Source organism: Dreissena polymorpha, chromosome 4 (genome assembly GCF_020536995.1).
Source record: "Dreissena polymorpha isolate Duluth1 chromosome 4, UMN_Dpol_1.0, whole genome shotgun sequence".
NCBI lineage: Eukaryota > Metazoa > Mollusca > Bivalvia > Myida > Dreissenidae > Dreissena > Dreissena polymorpha.
This window is the reverse complement of record NC_068358.1, coordinates 7,256,137-7,283,616: the sequence shown is the minus strand read 5'-3', so window position 1 is coordinate 7,283,616 and position 27,480 is coordinate 7,256,137. Positions and strand designations below refer to the sequence as shown.

Genomic DNA, 27,480 nt, shown 5'->3' with positions numbered 1-27,480 from the left:
CCAAAATGTGACATATTTTGTAACATGCGTTTTCTCGTTTGACGTCATTCGCTCCATAAGCGACTACCCGTAAACATGTATCCGATAAAATTGCAGCAGAAACTACGACAATACTATAAGAAAATCGCAATAACATTTGCAAAAAAATGCGTGTTTCTTAATGCAAACCGTGCGTGATATCGTTTAAATTGTATTTATGATATGGATTTTCCTTGCTACCGTGGAAAGCATGGTTCCTTACACGTAATTAAACGAGTTCGGAGTAATGAGAAACAATTAGTTAAACTACGATAAAAAAAACTTTACTTTTAAACTATTTTAAAGTGCAATTGATATCAGTCATATATTACCTTTGTACTATATAGGATTAAGCAATAAATGTACACACAACAGGACATCAATATTTGACAGCACCCATATGACCACTGTACAAAAGGTAACAGAAAAATCATACGTGTATACCGTTAACCCCGAACAATGTATTTAAGAACAATGTCTCTTCTCATAACAAAACTTATAATGAAACTGACATTTGTTCATATGAATCCTCATACAGTTTTGCCAAAGCTTTCGAAATTTAATCATCATCAAAACCACTATGTAATATTCTTCTGAATTCACAGCCTCTATAGGGAGTTGAATGGTCTATTTCATAAAGGTTCAGCTCCTACTATTTCAAATCCACTGTCGCTACGACAAACGTCTGAATAAACATAACACAAATATTCCGTTGACAAAGTGTTTGGGATTAAGAGCCAGAACGCAAGTGTTTGACTTACATTTCATGATAAACATGTGTTTTCTGTCAACGGTGTATGCGGAAGTTTTGCATGCGGAGGCTTGATAATAACTCACATAGAAAAGCCTGAAGTAAAAAAGGAATGCCCTGTGATTTATGCACGTGTGGTCAAGAGTTAGTCGTTTTGCATGACTCTCTGTAACACAGCGTCTAATTTGTCCGTAGTTGAATTCGTTTTTGCAGCCAACTTACGGAGTCGCAAGTGCATCCTTCGCCGGAACTCTTTCTCAGCTTTGAGTAGCTCTCTAAAATAAAGTGAAAGATTCTCGTGTTACACCGTAATACAACACTACAACACTATCGAATACATATCTCCTTACAGAAACTTATTGGCGAATTGTAAAAAATACGCACTGTGAGAGTTTGCATCGTTAGAATGATGTGTTATATGTTATTCTATTCGTTGCAGTTTGAAATAATATAAGTAAAAATATTGACATCAAAGAAAGACGTTATATGTTATTTATCACTCTTCTGAACGAGCAATCAATGACAAGAATCAGCGCATATAACAAAAAAGTTCTAAGTATTTCAAGGACCAATACACAAGTATTTTTTAAGTCTCGTTAATGCTGTACAAGATACAAATGCAACCAGTTCTGTTAAGCTTAAGATCAGATGCTTAGATATTACAACGTTTATATATGAGCCGCGTTCTGAGAAAACTGGGCATAATGCATGTGCGTAAAGTGTCGTCCCAGATTAGACTGTGCAGTCCGCACAGGCTAATCAGGGACGACACTTTCCGCTTTTATGGTATTTTTAGTTTCAAGGAAGTCCCTCCTTACCGAAAATCAAGTTTAAGCGGAAAGTGTCGTCCCTGATAGGCCTGTGCGGACTGCACAGGCTAATCTGAGATGACACTTTACGCACATACATTAAGCCCAGTTTTCTCAGAACAAGGCTCATATATAGAGAGAGAGATCAAGTGTAATGTACTCAATGTCTGTCTGTTTAGTACAATGTAATACATGTCTCCTAAACGACGTCAAGTATAATATGACCCACGCTATGTGAAAAACGTGCTTAATACACGTGCTTCAAGTTTCGTCTCATATTATCCTGTGTAGTCCGCAAAGGCTTATAAGGGACGACCCTTTTACGCCTAGACAGTCTATTCGTCTAGAAGAGACTTCTTTTAAACGAAACATAACATACAGTAGAAAGCGACGTTCCTGATTAACCTATGCGGATTACAAAGCTTGTCTGGTAAGACACTTTATTCACATGCATTAACAACTTTTTTCAAGTAATGTAATATACCAGTCGTGATATTTGAATCAATATAAACTTATAATTATAAGAAAATACGGTATTTTAGAACTTTTCTTTTTTCGTCAATCTGGTTGACAGCCACTTTTATACATGTATTAAATATTATATATAATGGCATGTATTACTTTCAGCATTAAATGAACTGCTGATCTTACAAAATAAATCCTCGTGTAACAAAATCTCCTATTAACCATGCGGTAAACGAATTTGATCATCAATAAAAATAATAGGTATTTTGTTATTGAATATAATGATAAACCTGCATGTACATATAACGGTAAACCATTATGATTATTGGAAAGCTACGTTGCGTTTAGTTTTCAGACCTTTGTAACGAAAAAAAACGTGTATAAAAAAAAATATTTATTAGCAGTCATGTTTATAGTTGTAGTTTTTATCTTAATATAATTGCCATCTTACTCAATAAACGGCAATAATGAAAGAAGAATCAATGTTTTAAAAACAAAACAAAAATCGTAAGCGATTCTCAATAAAAATAAACATTTATTAACATGCACATGCTTAAATAAGTCGCGTTCTAAGAAAACTAGGCATAATGCATTTGCGTAAAGTGTCGTCCAAGATTAGCCTGTGCAGTCCCCATCGGCTTATCAGGGACGACATTTTCCGCTTTTATGACATTTTTCCATAAAAGGCGGAAAGTGTCGTCTCTGATTAGCCTGTGCGAATTGCACAGGCTAATCTGGGACGTCACTTTACGCATATGCATTATGCCCAGTTTTTTTCAGAAAACGACTCAAACACTGGCAAGTATTCAACTCCGCCACCAACTGGTCGTAATTTCCAAAAAGCAAAAATAGGTTGCAAAGAAAACACCGAAGTACAAAACATAATGCAATACTTGCTAAGCTTCACAGCAATTTATAATAAAACAAAATTGAAAATAAGCTCAACAAAATAAAAAATCATGCTACAAATGGTCTAACACTATTACAAATAAATGTATGACAGCCATGAAACGATACCCAATAACAGCCACATTGTATAAATACCAGACAACAATAAAAGAACTAGCCAAGGATTTAAAAAGAATTATCACTTACCTGTATCAATTTTCTAAATACTCTAAACATACGACAACAACGTGTGACATATAAACACATATGTAATATTAGTGGATATTAGTAACGTGAGTTGCTATTTGTGTACATGCGAAATTATATAAAGTCACAGAAGGTTTTACGGTCACGTTAACGCACAGGATAGCTCCTGACCAGACTACCTGGATGTGAAGGCTGGTGTGGACCTGCGCTGGCCGAATATGGCATTAGACTGTTTTGCCTTACTCGGCCAATATATTTGCATGCTTGAATGCATTATACACATATACACGACACATTTTCATGCACATATGCATGGGCAGTATTAATAAACTGCTGCCTTTGTAGTGTTACGTACACACATAATAAATGCAATGAAAAAGATTGCTATTAAAATGACATACAATCTTTAAGATGACTGGAATCATGGTGAAAAGGATAGGGAACGTATGGAAAGATTGATGTAACCTGTTTCAGTATTCACAATTCTGATTGACTTGTGCTTTATTTTAAGGACAATATCGTATAGATTGTTTATGCAAAATCTTGCCATTCTGATGACAAAATTGTTAAATACTATCATGCTTCGCAAAAATAGGTTTGTAAAATTAGTTCAATGAGGTAAAGGAGAAACCGTTAAAAACTTAAATGTTCATGATTGTCAATAGCCAGTATATCGGGGATGTCGGGTGCTTTATGAATGTGTTCACATGATTACCTGACATTTTACCATAAACGGATAAATTGGTTAAAAATATTGGTGTAACAGTAGTATTGTTAGTAACGGCACTAGTTCACATAAACTGTGCTAATTCACAGATTTACACATATTAAATATATTGTATAAGACTTATATTAAACATTGTAAACAAGTATGGACCTACCAATTCCAGGTTAAATTAAAAATAGTGTCTAAACTTACAGTCCCTCGAGTAGAGTTTAACAAAGATATCTCAATGAATGGTCACAGCAAATACGTATTTTGTCAATCGTTTTCATTCTTTAAAGAATTTAAATCATGTGTATAAAATTGTTTTCATAATATAACAAAACCCGTATGATGTTTCTAATGTCATCCACAATATTCTACAATGATTAACTGACTTTTATTTTATGTTAATGAAAATTTTCTTAAAATTATACCATCATACAAAATCAGTACGTATTTGTTCTGTGAATTAGCCGCCCCCCCCCCCCCTCCTTAAGTTATTGCTTCCTTTAGTTATTCACACAACCCACCATAAGTTACCCCGCCAGTCCTAACTTACCCGAGATCGACTTCCCCGTCTCCGTCCACGTCGAGACGGTCCATCACCTCGTCTAACTGCGCCTCCGTGAGCGAAGAGTTCTCAGCCTGTAAACAAGAGCACTTCGAGATAACTTTTGCATATGGCATATCCATGTTGATCGGGCGTGTGTTTTTGAAAATATTTAAATGGATCAGCTTGGTAACGAACTGATAAGATTTGTTTTTGAAATAGAGCTAAGTATGTCTGTTCACATGAGGTACACATATAAATGGATTGTGTATTTTCATTTCGAACTGAAGTGACTAGTAATCTTTTATCAATTCGCAAACATCAAGCGTTGCATATTTACTTAAATGCGTGTACATGTATGCTTTTCAGAGTGTATTTGATAGCTATATAGATATGGCATGTCAAACGTAGCAAAATTCAATGTTCCCATAATTATGTGGTATATTTGTATATATATGTTGTATATTTCCATTTTTGTGTGGTATAGTTGCATATATATGTTGAATAAATTCATATATATATGGTAAAATCGTATATATGTATTGTATAACAAATATATATTGTATTATTTCATATTGATGTTCGATATTTCCATAATATGTTCTAAAAGTTCATGTATGTATGCCATATTTTGATGTATTTGTGGTATAATTATGATATTTGTGTTGTATAATTTTCCAACTATGTGTGTGTTATAAACTTTCATATTTGTGTGCAATAATTCCATATGTTTGTTGTAAAATGTTCACATATATGTCCTATAATTTGCATCATGGGAAATATTTTGTTGGAAAATACTCAAAATAAAACATACGAGGCCCTTTCCGTTAATAGAAAGCCCTGTCCTTGGAAATGGGCACTTCCCGCTATTCAGTCATACCGATTTGAAACGAAGGATTTCATTTGATGGAATCCCAATCATCCTTCTGGAATTTAACCTCGGAGGTGAAGGTTTTTGCTTGCAGGAAACTTGACAGAAACAATTTAATGAATATTTAAGTTATTAACAATTTAGAACGATTTTAACATATCTTATGGCGGTATATGGTTAAGTAAACTTTACGAGAATCAATCGGACTTTGTGCGATCAGTTTAGTTGGTAGAATTTCGTAAAAAAAGTGCTTATCATGTGAGGGCCTTTGAGCTGGAGAAAACAACACAAGGTGTTTAAGTTAAAAGAACATGTTAAATTAAAAATAGGGTCGAATAAGCCCCATTGATTTTGGTCCGAATAAGGCTGAAGCCGAATAGACCCATGTATTAGGCATAGGCCGAATAAGCCTGCTACTGGAATAATGGACGCCTGTTTAATGTGAAAAATATAACTCATCGCGAAGGTTCACCCGTGAAGAAGACATATAGATGCACTTAACGCTCGAAATAGGCATATCTGCTTTTTAGTCATACCCGTTAAAAAAAATTCCCATGATGCAAATTATAGGACATATATATGAAAATTTTACAACAAATATATGGAATTATTGCACACACATATGAAAGTTTAGAACACACAAATATTTTGAAAATTATACCACACAAATATCAGAAATATACCACATATAAATCAAAATATTGAATACATATATGAACTTGTTTGGAACATATATATGCAAATATCGAACATAAATATGAAATTATACAACATATATTTGTTATGCAAAACATATATAGGATTTTACCATAAATATTTCAATTTATACAACATATATATGCAATTATACCACACACAAATGGAAATATAGAACATATATATTCAAATATACCACATAAATATGGAAACATTAAATTTTGCAACGTTTGACACGCCATATATAGACAATAACTTGAGTATATATTTGTATATTATATGAAATTCTATAACCAAAGGTATAAATTTCCTAATATCCATCTCGTACAAATATGCATGTAAAATTAAATGACTGTATGGATTTCAAATATAATTGTATCTATTGATAATGCTAGCTGACGGGTGAATATTAAGGGAAGATAACCTAAACGCGTGTAATAATAACATACTTTGCTTATTTATTACAACAGAAACGTTTTCCGCAGAAATGCATAGTCAGTAAATAACATAATATTAGCCTGTCGTTAGAGCTATCAGCCGATTAGGTACCTGAAGCACCTTGGAGGCCCATGTGCAGAAAAACATTTGGGGCCCACGCGTTGGTGTTGTTTTCGTTTTGACTACAGTCAATCATAAGAAGTAATTCTAAAATTAAGTAAAGTCAAATTTGATTGAATATTCAATTATTAATCTGATTTTAAAAAGGGATGTTTACACATGGTTGGTAATTCCACCCGATCGAAAACCTTGCTGCAGGTTAAGTAAGTTTTGTAATGTCGTCACGGTTTCATGGGGCCCAATATTACTCAGACGAGTTATCTTCCTTCTACCTTGTCTACTCAGTAGGTATTTATTTACCCATCACTAGAATCATGATGCAGAGAAGAAAATCGTACAATTTATTCTAGAGGATATATTAACTAAAATTAATTCAAATATTTTCGGAGAAGACTTCAGCCTCCCAGTTAGTCTAAAGCACTTTAAAAATAAATATTTCAATAATAATCAAATGAACATACGGGTATTTACTCGTTTTCAACGAAATATAACTTTGTTTAACTCTAAAAGTAAATGAATTATATGACTTTACTGTAAACATATACGCACACTCAAATAACATATTTCAATAATAATCACATGAACATACGGGTATTTAATCGTTTTCAACGAAATAGAACTTGTGTTAACTCTAAAGTTAAACGAATTATACGAATTTACAATAAACATATACGTACAATAAATTCAAAATTAACAATCAAACGACTATGTCCCACTTGAATAGCATACCAAGAGCTAGGGATTTAAAAGCCTATCTAAATTCCTGACTATAAAACACATGAAACATGTACACAAGGGTTATATAAACGAATATGCGGGACAATTACATCAGCCACTAATAAAACTAATCAATCGTGCAAAACCTAACCTGAATATCCTGCAATGAAATAAAGGTTTATAAAACTATTAAATAATGTAAGACAATATGTATTTAATGGTTGTCACATCGATATTAAATACATTTGGCCTGATTTAAGCAACCTGTTATTACAAGGCATTATGTGTTGGATAGTAATACTATATGAGCCACGCTAAGGGAAAACCGTGCTAAATGCACGGGAATACAGTGTCGTCTCAGATTAGCCTGTACAGTCTGCACATGTTAATCTGGGTCGATACTAACCGCCAATGCTGGATAATAATTTATAAGAGACTTCCTTTCAACGAAGATTTCCATAGAAGCGGACAAGAATCGTCATTAATCAGCCGGCGCAGACTGCGCAGGCTAATCTGGGACGATACTTGAATTAGCCCTGTTGCCGCAGATCGCGGCACATACATATAATGTCTCAATAAAACAAATGTGCTAAGATGTAAGATGTAATTGAGCTAAAACATATAGATTTAAAATAAACGAGTAATTATTATAATTAGTCACCGCAATCACCGAGTCTTCGAACGGTACAGACCTCAAACGTAACACACATAACATGAATTAACCGACATAAGCCACGTTTGAACTGAGTCCAATAAAGTTCCGTAGAATTGCATTTATTTTATTTCATTAATCCATTTCTGCCTAGCGTCTAGAAAAAAGGCATTTGCAAACAGCGTAAACCCAGATGAGATGATGCGGCGTCTCGCCAGGGTCTGCGCTTTGCTTAAAGAAATTTCTGTAAGAAATATTCTAAATATAGAAATAAATATACTAGACATCCCTAATTTTGGAAATAAATTGATCCAATTTTGAAGGATGGGAGAGTCCAGTAGGCATAAATGGGTTAAGTGTATAAACTAAGTTACAGCGAGTGCAAAGTATTATTCGTGCTGCCCCAACATACCATAAAGCCTTTTTTGAACTCGTGTCTATCAACGCTGAAACTACCGTCCTTGTCCCATTTCTTCAGTAAGTCTATCACCCTGTAGCCCTGGTCGTGCATGAACTTGAACATCCGGGTCACTGGGTCCCGCCAGTTGATGGCGTTAGGGTCCTTCGCAGGTTCCGTGCCGCTTTTAACAACGGCCCCAAACAGGATGCGCAACGGTAATGCTCGTTTCCGCTTGATTTCGTCCCAAGCTGTGATGAAGTCGGTACGAACAACGATATCCTTAAATAATTAATAGCAATTTGCGGAAGCGACTATAAGGTTACCGCTGTGCAGATTTAACTCGGCCGTAAAGCATAGTTAGGCGCATACTTCTATAGAGATCGAGTATGTTAATGTATATTTCGGTATCCTTTAATCAAAAGAAATTCAATTGGATTGTATATGGTTGCTACCTAATTATATAGAAAGCAATGTTTAAGTCGCGTTCTATTCATTCTTTATAGAACGTTTTAATGCAATAAGTTCTAATTTGCTTGTGATCACATATAATGCTATTAATGTTGATTGTATCTTACCGATATATCCAGAGTAGTCAAGACACACTTTTCACTCTCGCCGATAGCTTTCAGTATCATCATGGCCACCTCGGGGGAAAACGGGTTTTGACCGATCTGCGAAGGGAAGGACACATTCATCGTTAGTATAGATACCAAAAGATTATTTTTGTAATTTCTTCAAAACTCCTCCTGTTTATAATAATAAATTACGACTATACTAGTAGCATGCAGGATGAAATACTGTATTTTATCAATAACGGGATACAAATATCTATATTTCTCGCATTTCCTTTAATTAAATAGCGCAAGTAAACTTAAAAGATACTTGATATTATATATCATCAATATAATTCACGTGATTTGATAATCAAGAAGAACACATTTAGAAGAAGACTTTGAATTGTGTCATCCAAATATCAACAGTTGTTTAGTTATTTAACGCTATGCAATTGTGCAGTGCTCTTTTCTCGTCGAAGCGTTTTCCCTACAATACTACTTATGGTATGCATCAATATAAGCCTACTCTCAGCGTGGCTAGCCCGTCATTCTCCATGAGCCCCTTGAGAACAAGCGGAACGGCCTTGAGTCCTAGCCGGTTGTTAGAGACGTCCAGCTCCCGGAGCGTTCGGTTCTCTTCAAGCGCGTGCCACAGACCCTCCGCGCCATGTTTGGCAAACCCGTTCCATGAGACGTTTAATTTCTTTAGCGTGACGTTTTTCTGAAACCGTCAAAATACGTGTGCTGTTACCTTTTTTTTGTTTATTCGGTCTTATTGATACAGCAGCACTAAAAAACAAATAAAAGCAAATGCTTATATCAGTAACTGACGACTGGTTAACTTGAATAAGAGGTATTGGGAAAAGGGTCGAAGAAATAGATATATAAACAAAATTGAGCAGAAAGAGAGAAAGCTCGAATTCTTTGTTACAAAGCAAACTCCCGTCATTCATTCTTTCACGCCGTTTATTTAATAACAAGTGCACACGACAAATTAGTATTGAAAAACATCAACGTACATAACAGCTGGTTATGAACTTAAGTTTGTGTTCAATGTTAAAAAGCGTCGTTCACATAATTGTGCGTTTCTCATAGAAAAACAAAACAAAAAACACAATGTTTATATCGCTAACGCTAAACGTGTGTTATTAACAAGACGTTTTTTTAATCTGCAAAACAATTATTTTTGGATTATTAACGTAAACATTGCAACGGACGCATGGCGTCATCGATTCACGTGCTCACCTGCAGTCCAATCGCTATGGCGATACTTCCGATACCCCGGATGTGGTTCCAGCTGAGATCCAACTCTTGTAAAGTGTCGTTTATTGCTGGAAAACAAACATTCACTGAAGTATGTTTAGTCGTTATTTTGAAAATATTGTGTGTGTACATCCGCTTGCGTTTTAGTGGGTGGGGCGCATGTGTGGTAAAACTTTTAACATTTTTGACATCACTTAACGTTGATTATTAGACCTCAATATATATATTCGGCTCATTGCGATTAAGGTTTATAGAAAATAACTTTTTATCGTTTCAAATTATTAATTCCGAAATGGGAAAAAGTCAAGGTCACTCACCCATTGCCCGTCCTATATCTAATGACGCGTTTTCACCGAGACGATTATGACTTACGTTGAGCACTTTTAAATGGGAACTAAACTGAAAATACAGTAACACGTGGTCACATCAATATATATGGGACTTGCTCTGTGAAAAGGGGGTTTAATGCATGTGCGTACAGTGTCGTCCCGGATTAGTCTGTGCAGTCCGCACATGTTAATCAGGGACGACAGTTTCCGCTTTTATGATATTTTTCGTTTAAAGAATGTCTCTTCTTAGCAAAAATCCAGTTTAGGCGGAGAGTGTCGTCCCTGATTAGCCTATGCTTAAGCGTCATGAGTGTAACAGTTTGTGCTGAGATGACGAGCTTAAATGAGTCCATATTCTTTCGGTACAAATACATTCTAGTATGAATGATTGAACAGTTATTGACTATCCAAAAAGTCACCGAATACATTATCCAGAACAAAAATATTCGATTATATTCACTCACTTCTATCATATCGGCTATAAATTTCCCATCAGAGTCTTCTAAACCACTGCCTGGAAATGTATAATAGTAATGAAAGTAATAGGATACAAATCATTTTATCATTGTTAGATAATAATAATAAATAAGTGTTTCTCTTTACAAGAATGATTTATGATGAACGATTCCGGAATTCTTTCCAATTATATGTATAATCCAATATTAAATAATTTCAAATATGCATCCTGTCTTTATACATTTTTGTATTTACGAGGTTGATAAAATTGACAAATTGTCTGCGACAAATAAAAAGACATGTACATTTTCAAAACTAAATACTTTTTAACAGCGAGCGATTACCTGATATATTCAGCGTGTGTAAAAGTTTGCCATCTTTGAGAAGCTCTGTAAAAGCGAACGCCCCTCTTGAGCCTATCAAATTCTCTGAAATTTTCTGAAATAATATTAACCCATTTATGCCCAGTGGACTCTCCCATCCTTCAAAATAGGATCAATTTATTTCCAAAATTATGGATGTCTAGTATATTTATTTCTATATTCAGAATATTTCTTACAGAAATTCCTTTAAGCAAACAGCGCAGACCCTGATGAGACGCCGCATCACGCGGCGTCTCATCTGTGTCTACGCTGTTTGCCAAGGCCTTTTTTCTAGACGCTAAGCATAAATGGGTTTAACAAATGAAAAATATGAACGGCGATTATTTTAAATACATCAAATCATCATATATTCTATGAAACCATAGTTAAGACAAAACTGCGCGATGTCTGTTCGTAAACCTAATAACCGGCGGTAAAGCCCTGTTTATACACCGACGACATACACCTCAGAACTATAGAGCTTTAGCTAATCATGTGACTTCCGAAATCGTACTTACCACTTCCGTTATGACGTTATTTTCCCGCAGCATCTCCGCAACGCTTACAGCGCCATCTGTACCTAGATCGTTGTCCTCAAAGTCTATAGACTCCACAGATCTGTTGTTCTGAAATTACAGGATATAATACATACACATGTTAAATTGGGAACCATCCGTGATTGGGATGGTGTTCTTCAACATGATTTATCCAATAGCTAGGGAAAGACCCCCGATAATGTTGTAGAACTTAAGGTCCAAACCTTTTTCCATATTATATTTTGTGAATTGTAATTCATTTGTAATTGTCAATTTGGAAATAAAATATGTTTAAACTACAAAACTAATAGCTTGCAAAGGGCAAGTTAAAATAAGTTATAGATTCGACGAATAATGCAAAACTTATTTTGAAACAATCGAAATAGTATCATCAGTGTAAAAAAAGTTAAAATCAGCTCGTTTTTGGATAACCGTCAATAAAAATCGGAAAATGCACTTTCAAGGTTTTTCATTAACAATTTGCAGAATACGCTTATTATTTACATATCCAATGAAACACGCCGTTTAAATAAAAAGCTTGAATGGTCAAGTGGTAGCAACTTGGTAGTTTGCATCCGATGTCCTCGGTCAAAGCATTTTTTTGGTTCAAACTTTCATATTTTATTCATTGTTTGCTTGTATAAGTATTTAAGACTATTTCAAATGCTTAAGTTAAAGATGAGCACATTCAACATTCGGAAATCTGTTAATAAGTTCCTTAAATGGATGTAAAGATATTTAGAACAGTCGAACACCGAGTAAACATATCATCTATATCGGACTCACGGAAACTTTGCATGGTCACATACATCTGGCACGCGGACACTTACCACGAGCGCTATGCAGACGGCGCGAGCGCCTACGGGACCCAGAGGGTGACTCTTCATGACTAGATGCTTGTCGTTGATGTGGCGGGAAATGTAGTTGACGGGGATCAACCCCAGAACCTTGCACGCGTCTAGGTAACACTTCCGGTTTGCGCGTTCAGAGATCTCCTCCTCCGTTGTGGGTTTAGGGGTGCTGGGCTCATCTGAAAGGATCATTTATGGGCGCATGACGGTTCAGTCATTGAGTCATGTTAAGGTTATTCTTCCTTTAATTTCACTGAATTGGTTAGTTTTAACCCATTTATTCCTAGCGTCTAGAAAAAAGGCGAAGACCCAGATGAGACGCCGCAGGGTCTGCGCTGTTTGCTTAAAGGAATTTCAGTTAGAAATATTCTAAATATAGAAATAAATATACTAGACATCCCTAATTTTGGAAATAAATTGATCCAATTTAGAAGGATGAAAGAGTCCACTAGGCATAAATGGGTTAATATCCCAAGACTCTTGCAGGACATTTCTGGGGATTAGTCATGAAAACAGGTGCGTGAAGTTGGCTCGCCGAGCCAGCTCGACATTCGGTAATTTGAATGTTGAGCTAATGTCGAACGTCGAACGGCGAACCAACTTCACGCACCTTGAAAACCTATATATGTTCATTCTCCTCCTTCCCTTTGAATCAACTTGAGCCGTTGTCAGTAACCACCATAAGTATATGCAACAATGACTTAACACCTTAATACTAACTATTCCAAATAATTGTGTGCTCAGGTTAAGTGACCGCCGCTTTTATGAGTGAAATGATTTTGAAACCGGCAAATATTCAACTAAAGAAATTAAAGGGTATTTTTTCTGAAACTATAGGTTGTACGTAATTCCAATAATAATTGAGTGTTAATTAAAATAATTAATTATTTATAACGTATTCATGTGAAGACATTTATGTACTTGAATAATATACAAAATAGTCATTGAAAAAGCTTAATGCCTTTTTTGCATGTAGCAATTTAAAAGCGTATAACTTAAAGAAGTATATTATCAAATCTGAAAGCGAAAGGGCAAATTAAAAAAACGCATGATTATACTGTATTGTGTCTATGGAATCACATTGTACTGTTTGTCGTCTTGTGTCCCTATTCTCAAAGATATCTATACTCGACGTTAGTCATCAATTGTAGCCTGTACATGATCCATGTACTTGTTCCCTGATCAATAACCAATACCGATAACTTGTTAGTTTGTTAATTGACTGCACGATACCCACACACGTAAAAACACTTGAACAAGGTTTCGGTCAGGCCTACTAGATAGTCTTACTATCGGCTTTTTTAATCATTCAAAACAACGTACATACAGACACGAACTAATATGTGCAAGGTTTGATCAATCCCGTCGGCAATACTTTTTTAATTGTGTTTTTACCGGTCTTTGTGTTTATTTCAAACTTTATATCAATCATATGAAGAAACGTCATTTTAATTGTTAAAACACAAATATTGCGATTGAAATAAAGTTCATTTATGGCATATACTGTGACAACCAATGCCTGCATGCACTCCATAAATTGATATTATGTAATGATTTCTAGAGAAACACACACACGTATAACAAAATTGAAAAAGATTTTGGTCTGGCCTATTAGATAGTCTTAAAATCTGGAATTCTTAATATACAAATAACGTACATACAAACATGAATTAATTTACTCAAGGTTTGAACAATCCCGTGCAATCCGTATCTTGGTATTATTATGTCATGAATTCTAGAGAAAAAATTAGTGATAAATGTAATTACTACAAAGCGAAAAATAATTACCGTCTGCCATGATGTCATATCCAGTAAACGTAAATTCTCTCTTCAATGACGTAACTGACGTTTTCTTTGACGGCGAACTCTCTGCAACGCTGACCGCATCCTCTCCGTTCTGACTGCCTTTATCCGTCCCCCGCGTTTCACCGTCCCTCCTTCCTAGCGGCGCTCCACCCCCGGGCGCTCCACCCCCGGGCTGTATAAGCGACGTGGTGCGGCTCAGATAGAGCGATGCTGTCTTGGAACCCATACCGTGGCTCTGCACTTCCGTTACTGAGCGCTGCTTCTCCAATTTGGAACCGGAAAGACCGTTACTCACCGGTGACGCCATGCTTTCGTCCAACTCTGTGATAGGCGAATGTGAGGCATAAGTTCGGAGATTACGTTTTAGTGAGACTGCCATTCTTTGTAAGAGAAATGTTGATAAACCTCGGTAAATAATCAACACTCAAAGAAAAGCAGCCCTGATATTTATGATAAGCCTTTTAAACAGTTTTCGTTTACATAACCTTGCACACGATATGCCTTTTTATGTTCGCGTATTTAACAGTTTCCTTTAAGGCTCGACAAAGTAATTAAGATCGCACCGTCTCCGCTACAAATGAGGTATTAATTATTCACAAGATTCTTTTGTCGGATATATATAAGGTGTGCAGAATCAATCAATCTATCTCTTTTTAGGCGTTATCTTAAACATCAGAACTGCTTGTTTAAGTCCCCAATGAACCTAAGGGTAAGAAGTGTGGAACAATATTGTATTGTATGATTGACAAAAAAACTCGTATCCTCCATAATATCCGTTTATATATCGATATACTTTTATAATAACTTTCATGTTTACGTCATTTACTAATTTAAAACTATGATGCTCCAAATTATCAAAGTTATCAGAAGTTATAAAAAAAATAAACGCGTACTTTTGTTTGTGAAAATTACTTTGATGTTCAAATTCATTATTATGTTATCTCGTTTGATGCCGAAACCCTCTGAGTATAGGCTAATCACAAAACCTTCGTGTTTAAAGGGGCCTGTTCACAGACTTAAGGGGCCTGTTCACAGACTTAAGGGGCCTGTTCACAGACTTTGGCATGTAATAAAGTAAACATTGGAACTTAAAATCTCCAGTACAAAAATAGAATAAAATTAAAGAAAGAAAACAATATATTCAACTTGACTCGAACAACTGACCCTTGGAGTAAAAGTATAGTGCCTTAATCACTCGGCATTCGTATTCGCATTCTGATTGTTTTTCAATTGTGTCAATTAACCAAAACGTAATACAATTAAAATCCTCCCATTTTTAACCTTACCATATTGCAGTCAGCAAAGCTAATCAGGGACGTCGCTTTCCGCTTTTATGGGTTTTATTTGTTTCTCTTCTTAAGGAAAACCCACTTTAGGCGGACTGCACAGGCTTATCTAGGACGACACTATACGCACATGCATTAAGCCCCGTTTTTCCAGAGCGCGGCTCATTTTAAAGCGCGTGACAACAAACAAGTTAAAGTACATACCAATATTTAGCATCCTACAGATCATGTTTGTTTCACGGGTTAAATAATTATTAATGCAATTGTTCCTTTTCAGAGAGACTTCATTTGTTAAGTCACGTGCGGACTTACATTTGCGTTTAGAGACTTTGAATTGGCGGCATAATTTATTGCACGTTGTGCGAGTGTTTGCTTTGTAGCAATGAGTATCCACTAAAGTCTTTGCCAGTCAACCTACCGCTTGTTGACAAGATGTATCTTGTGACGAAACAGTCCGTGTGAAAGAGGTTGTTTCACAATATGTGGTAACACTTTCAACAATTCTTAACGAAGGTTTTTAATATTCTGAATGCTTCATACTTCAATTGTACAGTTTTCATTACGCAATATAACTTCAAAAATATATATTTGTATCGCGGTATGATTTTGTTGTATATAACTGTTGTACAAATAATATGCATACAGTACTCAATAAATCCACGATACAATGTCTAAGACGATGTTCAAAATATACAGGATAAAAAAGAGCAGATAACCTTAATCATGCTGGCCCCTTGTGGAGTAACATTGCTCCGCTAATTTTATGGCGTGCAGAGTTTAACCCTATGGGAAGAAAAGGGATACTATCCGCATGTATGGAGTTTTTCTTTTAAGGAAAGTCTCTTCTAAGCAAAAAATCCAGTACTGAACAGGTCATGTACGATATCAATGCGCCAAAAAGTTAATGAGAGACGCATAAAGAAATCTGATATTGTACTGCGTGATTTGTTTTTTAAATTTAATAATATATATTAAAGGTACAACTGATCTGATTTGTGGTAATGGTGATAATTAAGATACCATTTAGCTTTTCAGACATATCACTAAATAAAAAATTACGACTAAAAAGATATTTTAACTTTTCTTGAATAAATTGTGTTTACTTGTTTCTGATTTTCATTCGTATGTTTCATTTGAGCCGTGCTCTGTGAAAACGGGGTTTAATGTATTGGAAAAAAGGGCCGTCCCAGATTAGCCTGTTCAGTCCGCACAGGCGTATCAGGGACGACACTTTTCGCTTTTATGGTATTTTTCGTTTACAGAAAGTCTCTTCTTAGCGAAAATCCAGTTAAGGCGGAAAGTGTCGTCCCTGATTAGCCTCAGCTGCCTGCCTGTCTGGTACGACACATGCATTAAACCCCCTTTTCACAGAGCACGGCTCATGAATTTCACACGAGACAACTCGCTTTTAGTCGGTTGGTTTTATTGCAATAGATTTGTGTTTCGGAATAAACAATTGTATAGGCTATTTAAATAGCTGTGATCGTTATTGTCAAATACATTTGTGCACCTGGAAATCGGCTGTTACTTATAATTTGTAACGAACAATTGATACAAAGTATTCCTATATACTGTGAATTTCGTATTAGCCATGTTCTTTTGGTGTGTGTTTATTGCTGTTGTGTTTCTGAGTTGTTTTTAAAGCCTCTATAACGCTCAAAATCAACGAAAATTTCGTTAAAGTATTTCGTAAAATAAAGTTAACAACTAATTAATCAGTGTTCCTTATGGCAATAGCCACAATTTCAACGCTAGATGTGGTATGATTACATAAAGTTTTGTAGATACAAAATGCTCGTTTTTATTTATTTGTGACACAATGAATTCCCGCGAATATATCTATTCATACGACACACGAACTCTAAAATGGTACCATGTTAGTGTTCATGTGTCGTATGAATAGATATCGTTGCGGGAAATAAAAATTGAATTAAATATGCAAAACAATAATAAAAACGAGCATTTTGTATCTACAAACGTCCTTTTTACCAGACCACATCTGGCGTTGAAATTTCGGCATGTGATAGCAAAGTAGCTGGATACTCAAATGTTTGAATAACAGGCATTTGAAAAGTTGATTATTTGATATAATCTTGAAGTGTCCAATAAATGTTTCATGAATGATTTATGTTTGAAACACAATTGGCTAAAGCAATATGGGACGGTTTTAAAATGGGAGGATTCTAATTGAATTCATACAAGTAAAATATCCATGATCATTACTCGAACGTTGTTTTTACGATTTATAGATTAAATTTAAGATTGTGTGGGGGAATAGTTGTGACATAATATGGGGTTTTTATGATTAGTTTTGAACCGATTACAATCTTGAACATAAAGGACACTATTATGCAATATTTTTATTGAAAAGTCAAGTAAAGGTATACCTCCCAAAAAGTGGTTTGACCTATAATGGGTCAAATAGACAGGTAATATTTAAATGCAGAGAAGACTTCCGAAACCAATTGAAAAATATTCGATAAATATTCGAATGATACAAAAATTGAATTTAAATGAAAGTGCCTCAAGTGTTTTTATTTTTAACCGTGCTCTTTAAAAATGGGTTTAATGCATTTGTACATAGTTTCGTCCTAGATTAGCCTGTGCAGTACGCACAGGCTAATCAGGACGACACTTTCCGCCTTTCAGCCTTACCTAGATTTTTTTCTAAGAAGATACTTTCTTTAAACGAAAATTATAATACAGTAGGATCTGCGTGTAGTGACAACCAACGCTCAACACAATGTCCCACCTATTTCTATCTCAAATTAAAGAATATAAAACAAACATTTTTACGCTATTTGCTGTTTCAAAAAAAAGTTTTAGGGAAAACATTGCTTAGATTTCAATAATGTATTAACGTTTCATTGTGTGTTAGAAATAATAAACTTGAGGAAAATAAAATTTGTTTTGAAAGCGCATCCAAGTAAGTTAAATTAAATAATTGCAAATGTACTTAGTTATTCCTTTGAACATCAAGCAGTACACACGTTCACACAATTTCAAATTGCACTATACCATCGTATTCGGTACTCGATCTATTAAGAATTATCAAATACAATCTACAGTATTTAAAGGGGCCTTTTAACGTTTTGGTAAATTGACTCAATTGAAAAAAAATGTTGCAGATTTGCAAATTTTCGTTGTAGCTATGATATTTGTGAGGAAACAGTAATACTGAAAATGTACCATGCTCTTAAATATCCATTATATGCATCTTTTGACGATAAAAGACGTGAAAATTATAAAGCGTTGCAACGCGAAACGATTGAATAATTTGGAGATTTCCCTTGCTGTCGTTATATTTTGTGACACTAAGAGGATTGCTTTTATAAAGTAAACAATACAGAATATTTTCTATGAGCATTTGTCGAGTGGTCTAAGCGTTAGACTTTTACTCCAGGGGTCAGTGGTTCGAGCCCTGTTTATGGTTACTTTGTTTTCTTTGTTCAATTATATTTTTGTTTTTACTGGAGCTTTTTAGATACTATGTTCGCATTTATCAATATAAATCATTTAATGACAGACTTCAGCACATGCCAAAATCTTTGAAAACGTCCCTTTAAGATTTAAAGCATCTTTCTCTACAAAGCCTGGTTGGGTAACCTTTTCAAGATCATTTAATTCATCTAAAAGTCATATAAGTAGACCTTCATAATTAATATGTTTTGCATTCATTTCGATCGCTTATGGTGATTTAAAATGCACTCTTTTACTGGTCAATGTGATCAATTTATTTAATTGGCGCTATAAAATGCCATTAAGTCAAATATTACGTTCCTAATGTTTACTAAAATGTCAAAATTCACCATACACACGTCCATTGCAGTTTACTTTATTAAGTTAATGTTTGTTTATTCCCAAAATGAAATAATTATGTTAATGCCGAGGAGAAAGTACATTTTTGTTTGGCAATCAAATCGTATTGTTGAATGAGTAAGCATAAACGAATAACGGAGATTTCTTCTTTGATACATTTTTTTTGTAAACATGAAAATCGATCAGCGAGTAGAAGCATGGTATCAAGATATATATTTAGTTTAATACGAGTCAGTTGACTAGGATTGTTTTTCTTGATCTTCATGAGTTCAATAAAGGTATCACAAATAAGTTATATTTGAAAACAAATTGGAAAAGTCAATATTAGAATCGTCAAAATTGAATCGGAAGTGTTTCAAGCGCATTGAGACATGACCTATTCAAACTATTTTTTTTGTATAGAGGCCTGATTCATATAACAATGACTTAATTTGTTGCGTCAATGTTGCACTTTTGCAGTTCACCCGAGTCATACATTTGTGATTGGTGTTCGGTAGTAGTCTTTATGAGGATCAGTACAGATAATCAAGGAGACTATTGATGCAAAGTAAAATACAATTGTGCAGGGATTAACTCGGGTCTCAAAAACAACAATCATGTTGATAAATAGACCGATAGCATAATCACTAGAACTTTTAACTGTGTCATGTCCTGTGCGATATGTGTTTACCGTAGATTGAACACATACGAAACATATTTGTCACGAAGTGTCTCTTATGGAAGATTTTTTAAAAATGCGAGAGTTTTTGTAAAATAAACCAACTAATTTCAGGTTTATTATATAGCACATGTGCTTATTAAAAAAATTACAGCATTGTGCGTGCAAAAGTTATTTTCTTGTAAATGGTCGTTTAGGTAATCTTATCTTTTTTACTTGGGGATCACAAGTTACCTGTATTTATACATTTTTATTGAGCTTCTAATTAAAAATCGGTTCCTCATGACCATAGTACGGTTTCATTAGATAAATTACCTTTTTAAGGGTTCACACCCCATACAAATTACATCCACGTATGTGTGTCGTCCGCTTTTTGATGCAGATATTTTGGTTCAGTTTGACTATATTTATAAATAAGTTATAAATAAGCACGTCCTGCACTGGATGAAATAATCAACCGTTTACGAGAATAGCGCATTTCCATTCTATTTTGACAATTTAATTTTTTAATGTTTTTCTGCCTTTTCAACGTGCCTAATACCCCCGTCACACCGGCCTGGCGTCCTTACGGCGACCCAGATCGCAGTGAGGACGCCATAGACGCCGGAGGGACGCAGTGAGGACGCAAGAGGACGCAGTGAGGGCGCCGAAAATTGCTCAGGACGCGAGCCCACGGTGATCACTTTGAACATGTTCAAAGTAGTCGCCGAAGTCCGGCGTTTTAAGGCGTTCTGTTAAGGACGTCGTAAGGACGGGGTAGAGACGCAGTAGTCGTAGTAGGGACGTGGTAGGGTCGATGTAAGGTCGCCATGGACGTCTTGTGGTCGCCGCTCAAACCCACAGAAAAGGATCATTGACTGCAAGGCGACCTTATTGCGACATTAGAACGTCCTTTGTTCGTCTTTTGCGTCCTCAGAACGACTTCCATGATGTGCATGTTATTCTCTTGTAACTATGTACTTTTACTACTTCTTGTAAGTGTAAAATACCGTTATAGCATACGTATGTATGTCTTCATCGAATAAGTGCACCTTATACCATCCAATTATTGTGAATGACACTTAATTCTCCAACTGACCAGCTCATTTACAAAATGACCTCTTACCACCTGATTAACCTCTGTATTACCTTTTTTATTTGCTTTATTGTTTTTCTTTATTATTCTCAGGACGAAGGACTTGTTCATGGATCTTGGATTATTGTAAATCTTGTTAAAGTGCACTCACCTTTCTCAATGTTTAATGATGGCTACATATAACATTTTACCAAGATACAAACCATTCGGATTGTGGTTCGCAACTTTAAATGTATTAGTCTTAATCTCGTTGTACAATGACGAAATTTCTCTGGAATCGTCTATACAAAACATCAGAGGGCAATCCCAACTTTTCCGGCATATTAAACGTCCGTACACACGCGCTACAATAAGAGAACGCTACTAGTCTAATGTTATATTTGTTAGAAAAATACCTTTTGTCTTTTTAACAGTCTTGTTAGTTACATGGCTAATCACAATCATGTTGCTTTCTGGGGATATCGAACTAACCCTGGCCCTGTATCTATTAGTTCTCAAGCTTCCTCTGTCACGGAGATAAATACACTTACTGACTTATTGACAATGCCTAATAACTTTTCATTTATTCAGTATAATGTTCAGAGTATTTTGAACAAATTAGATATTCTTACAGCAGAACTATCGAATTTTGATGTATTATCCTTCACTGAGACTTGGCTTAATAATTCTATTGAAACTGACGATCTACTTATCCCTTCTTATTACCGCCCTGAGCGCAAAGATCGAACACATGATAGCCACGGTGGCGTCATACTATACGTAAAAGATTTTATCCACTATGAACGCAGACCTGATCTTGAGCCTATTTCATTAGAATGCATTTGGATTGAACTACACTTGCAGGGTAAAAAGCGTGTCTTACTTGGGTTATATTATAGACCACCAAATGCAAATGCGTCTTACACTAAACTCATTGATGACTCTATTGGTTTAGCAATTGACACCGGTATATCAGATATTATAATAACGGGTGATTTAAACATGAATAACAATATACCAACATTAGCAAGAAAACTTGATTCTTGGTTCCTTGAGTACAGCCTTGTCCAAGTTATTGACGAACAAACGCATTTCACAGAAAGGTCCTCGGCAATCCTTGACTTGTTGCTTCTTAGTAACCCAAACAGCTTGGTATTATCAGGTGTCGGTGATCCTTTTCTTGATAAAACAGTATCGCTACCATTGCCCTATTTTTGGTCTATTCAAATGTAACAATCCAAAAGCGAAAATATACGAGCGTCTTATATGGAAATATGAGGACGGTAACTACGATTTGTTACGCGAAACTTTCTCTACATTTAACTGGGAATCAATTGCAAGTATTGATGTTGACACATATTGCACTAATATCACTGATACTATTATTCGTAATGCTAAACTTTGTATTCCTCACCGGCTAATAAAGATCAAACCGCGTGAAGCCCCTTGGCTCAATATACATATACGTCGTATGATAAGAAAACGTAAACGAGCTTACAAACACGCGAATTTGAAAACACAGTATATATTATTGGTCGAAATTCCGTATGCTTCGAAACCAGACCACATCATTAATTAGACAAGCGAAAGATCATAACTACGACAGCCTATGCGAAAAACTCAAACCAGAATAACCACACAGCTAAGGACTGGTGGAGAACTCTTAAGCCATTTATCAATAAACCTTATAATAACTCTATGTCTGCTCTCATAAATCCCGCTGACGATTCGATTGTAACTGATTGCGTTGAAAAGGCGAACATTCTTTACAATTTCTTTCAAAGTCAGTCAAAAATTGACATTGATAACGAAAACTTACCGGATCTTACTTATGTTCCAATTTCTAACTTGCTAGAGTCCTTCATTATCACTCCGACTGATGTTCACGATATTCTCAAAACTCTCTCGGTAGACAAAGCATCAGGACCTGACGGTATAAGTAACCGTATCTTGAAAGAATGTAGACACAAATTGTCCCCCTCTTTATGTGACTTTTTTAATTTTTCACTCGACACATGTATAATGCCAAGCTGTTGGAAAGAAGCGAACGTCAGTGCAGTTTAAAAAAAGGTGACCCTAAATTGGCGATTAACTACCGTCCTATATCATTGCTTAATACAATGGAAAAAGTGTTTGAAAAAATAATATTTAAACACGTGTACAATCACCTTAGTAGCAACAAAATTCTGACCTCATTTCAGTCTGGCTTTCTGCCAGGCGATTCAACCACAAACCAACTAACCTATATTTACGATACGTTTTGCAAAGCCCTCTACAATGGATTAGAAGTAAAAGCAGTCTTTTTGACATTAGTAAAGCGTTTGATAAAGTCTGGCACCTGGGTCTTTTACATTAACTTAATAATATTGGCATCCGTGGAAAGTTACACTCTTGGTTTATAAACTATCGTAATGGAAGACGTCAACGCGTAGTACTTCCAGGCGCAGTTTCAAATTGGGCTTCTCTAGAGGCCGGTGTTCCACAGGGCTCTATATTAGGGCCCCTTTTATTTCTAATATTCATAAATGATATTGTAAACGATATCCAAAGTAACATTTGTCTATTTGCCGACGACACATCCCTATATATATTATCATAGGTCACCCAAACACGTCAAATGCAATTTTGCATAACGATATCAACCGAATATCTGACTGGGCCTTAAAATGGCATGTCTTATTTAATCCCTCCAAATCTGAAACACTAACATTCTCCAGAAAGCAACATCCGAATACCTATAATTTCACAATGTTGTCAACGCCAATACCGGAAGTAAGCTCTCACAAGCATCTAGCAGTTTTCCTTTCTAACGATTGTAAGTGGCACATCCATATTAAATATATATCAGATAAAGCATGGAGTCGAATCAATATTATGCGTAAATTGAAATTTAAACTTGACCGTAAATCACTCGAAATAATTTATACGTCATTAATTCGACAGTTGATAGAATATTCAGACGTAATATGGGATGATTGTACTCAAGCAGAAAAACATGAACTTGACAAAATTCAAACCGAAGCAGCGCGCATTGCATGTGGAGCATCCAAATTAGTATCCTTAAACGATTTGCAAAAAGAAATTAACTGGGAACCGCTTCAAGATCGACGCGACAAACATCAACTTATACTTTTTTACAAAATGCAAAATTCCCTCACCCCTCAGTACTTGAGCGACCTGGTACCTCAACATGTCGGAGCTGCTACTAGGTATAATCTCCGTAATGCAAATGCTTTACGCACATCCGAATCAAGATCAACCATTTATTATAATTCCTTTCTACCAGCAGTTATTCGAAAATGGAATATACTACCAGAAGAAGTAAAAAGTAGTGAATCGTTGAATGTATTTAAATCAAAGCTTAAAAGATGTTTGATTAAAACACCATCGTACTTTTATATAGGGAAACGGTATCTCCAAATACTTCATACGCGGTTAAGGACTAAATCAAGTGCGCTTAATGAACACCTTTACGCGAAAAACATCATCGAATCCCCACTATGTTCCTGTGGAGATATTGAAGCCAATTACCACTTCTTCTTCGTATGTCCTTACTTTAACGCAATACGTACTACATTAATGAACAGTATCTCAAGCTTAATCAGCGATGTTGAGCTTGGTAATCTACTTTTCGGCAAGACACATCTTACCGATAGTGAAAACTCTGACATTTTTCTACATGTTCAACAATTTATAAAAGAATCCCGGCGATTCTACTAACAATCCGGTAATGGTTAGTTGTTGTTGTTCCAAATCCATGTCCTCGCATCTACAATCCTTCGTCCTAATTTCCTTATTCTATCCAAGTCCTCGCATCTACAATCCTTCGTCTTCATTTTCCTTGTTGTTTTCCTTATGCTTTTCCTTTTTTTTCCCTTACTACTCTTATTTACTTTTCTTTCAAAACCTTTGTATACTTACCACTAATATTTCCTATGTCTAGCATAAACTAAGCTGTATTATTCCTAATACATTGCCAATTATGTGGAATATAATCGCAAGGAGAGAAACTCTATAAGAATTATTTCTTCCGTTTCAATCCTTTTCTGATAACTATTGTATTGTGTATTTTGATATATTGTACTTGCCAAAAAGAAATATATATGTTTGAACAAAAAAAGAACGACTATGGTCGCAATAAGAACGCAGGAAGAACGCCGTGGACGCCGCTCAGACGCCGTATGGTTGGCTTTGTTCGCCGTAAGGACGCAGTACGAACGCGGTAAGGTCACCAGGGACGTATTAAGGACGCCGTGAGGACGCGCAGAACGCCACAAACCAGGACGCTGGTGTGACGGGAAGGCGAAAAACAGCATTTGTACCGAAATAGTCATTGGCGTCCTTACTACGACAATCATAAATTTCCAGAAACACAGTCTATGGTCGCCGTAAGGACGCCAGTCCGGTGTGACGGGGCTATAATTCAGTTTCAATGCGTCTTTTTTACACGCTTTAACGAGTGTTTAGTTAGTACCTATATAGGCGCCCAATATGATTGACTAATGATCGATGTATTCGATTAATGATCGATCAAATTAGAACACATATCGCACTTTGAAATCAAAATATTCAAGATTTGCTTTGCTAATAAAAGTAACAAATCTCATGCGACATTCATAACGTCTCTTCATTAACTGTATTTATCGACTTAACTTAAAATACTTTATTACCCGTCATTCACACATTCGCTTGCTCTTTAATAGACCTTTGTATAAATAAATTCACCTTTTGCTGCTTCTCCTTTTGTGATGTCAGCGTAAAAAAATAAAAAATATAGAGTGTCTCGGATCTTATTATAAATAATAAATAGATAAATAAATTATAAATATTTTTGCATTTTACATGAATCACGAAATAGCAGTGGACCTATTTAATTCTTACCATGTTTTGTAAATATTTAATCCGAACTCATTCAATGCGAGACTATGTTTCCCGTACCTCAAGAACCGGTACAACACCACTTCTCATCTGTGTGTTGTTTCTTGGATACCAGGCATTTCGAAAATCCGGAAACCACGATATTTTATTGATACAAATAGTTATGACCGTTCCCGTAAAGGTGGTGGTTGTTTGTTCATAAAGATCAAATTGATTTTCATTCAATTCTTTTTGTCCAATTACAAGATTTGAAATAATGATTAATTTATCATTAACTAATCCAATAGCCACGGCTTGTCGATCAACCTACACACTTAAATGTTATTGTGCCTATAGTTTGTTTTTCAAATCCACGTTGACCATTAATAAGGGCAAAATCAAGAGTTTGAGAATATAATTATCCGCAGAACAAATATCGCTGTTCCATTCATCACATGGATTTTCATGGGCGTTTGACGAACGATTATCTCATTATTTAAATTGGTCAATCTGCCGACATAATGGAAAAATCCCTCAATTGGATTGGTGTCGATAAATATGCAATTTACGATTTTACATCATAAGTCTTTTAAATTTGAAAATGAAACATAATAATTGTAAGCAAACATAGTTTGTTGTTATTAACCGCCTCATTAATATGATATAGATTATTTGTTTTATACGGTTATTTACATAGTTGAGCATGCGAATCATACCAGACCGTGTCGTAGGGGAACAACAAAACACAGGCACTCAACATAAGTTGCTACCACCCCTCCCCCTCTGCTAACCATCTTCCCCAAGCTGCTACCCTTCCCAAAACCCTCAATATTGTACATTTCTTATACAAAATATCAAAACCAAACAAGTAAGTCAAACTTTTTTTACTATTTTTGCAACACTTTCCGACTTTTCGTTTAAAGAAAATCTCTTTTAAGCAAAAATCCAGTTTAAGCGGCACGTGTCGTCCCTGATAAGCTTGTGCGAACTGCACAGGCTTATCTTGGACGGCACTTTACGCACACACATAAAACCCGTTTTTAACAGAGCACGGCCCATTTGCATTCTTTTGCCGTTTTCTTCATATACAATTATTTGATGAGAGTTCATTCTACTTGAACGGATGTGTGACGTGGTTTACCAATAAAATTCAAATTGGATGGACTTCAAATTCTAATTTCATGTGAAACAAGTATTTGAACGTGTATTTCAAATCTTATGACAACAAACGAGTTAAAGTACATACCAGTCTTTATTATCCTTCAGATCATGTTTGTTTCACAGGTCAAATAATTATTAATGCAACTGTTCCTTTTCAGAGAGACTGGATTTGTATAGTCACGTGCGGCCTTACATTTGCG

The 27,480-nt window shown here is 35.5% G+C and overlaps 1 protein-coding gene across 3 annotated transcripts; it reads right to left on the bottom strand.

Moving 5' to 3' along the window:
* Positions 1–280: 280 nt before the first annotated feature.
* Positions 281–27,480, bottom strand: LOC127879668 (leucine-rich repeat-containing protein 74B-like). 3 transcript variants are annotated; one of them, XM_052426640.1, is made up of 14 exons: positions 27,366–27,480; positions 14,428–14,766; positions 12,619–12,818; positions 11,771–11,878; positions 11,235–11,328; positions 10,899–10,948; positions 10,423–10,504; positions 10,088–10,173; positions 9,369–9,563; positions 8,864–8,959; positions 8,301–8,567; positions 4,404–4,489; positions 3,139–3,160; positions 894–1,044 (listed from the first exon to the last, which is right to left on the bottom strand). In XM_052426640.1, exons 2-14 carry the CDS (start codon positions 14,750–14,752, stop codon positions 1,027–1,029), a joined length of 1,629 nt encoding a protein of 542 aa, XP_052282600.1. In that variant the 5' UTR covers positions 14,753–14,766; positions 27,366–27,480; the 3' UTR covers positions 894–1,026. The 3 variants fall into 3 exon arrangements, with proteins under 3 accessions (XP_052282599.1, XP_052282600.1, XP_052282601.1); XM_052426639.1 differs by lacking the exon at positions 3,139–3,160 and having other exon boundaries at positions 281–1,044; XM_052426641.1 differs by lacking the exons at positions 894–1,044; positions 3,139–3,160; positions 4,404–4,489 and adding an exon at positions 6,553–6,606.

What these genes read in the sequence shown, in the direction of transcription:
- LOC127879668 (XM_052426639.1), bottom strand. Translation starts at nt 14,752, where the DNA reads ATGGCGTCACCGGTGAGTAACGGTCTTTCCGGTTCCAAATTGGAGAAG. An exon ending in ATAACGTCATAACGGAAGTG is followed by an intron (nt 11,329 to 11,770) that starts GTAAGTACGATT and finishes ATATTATTTCAG; the next exon opens with AAAATTTCAGAGAATTTGAT. An exon ending in ACGGGCTAGCCACGCTGAGA is followed by an intron (nt 8,960 to 9,368) that starts GTAGGCTTATAT and finishes TTCCCTTCGCAG; the next exon opens with ATCGGTCAAAACCCGTTTTC.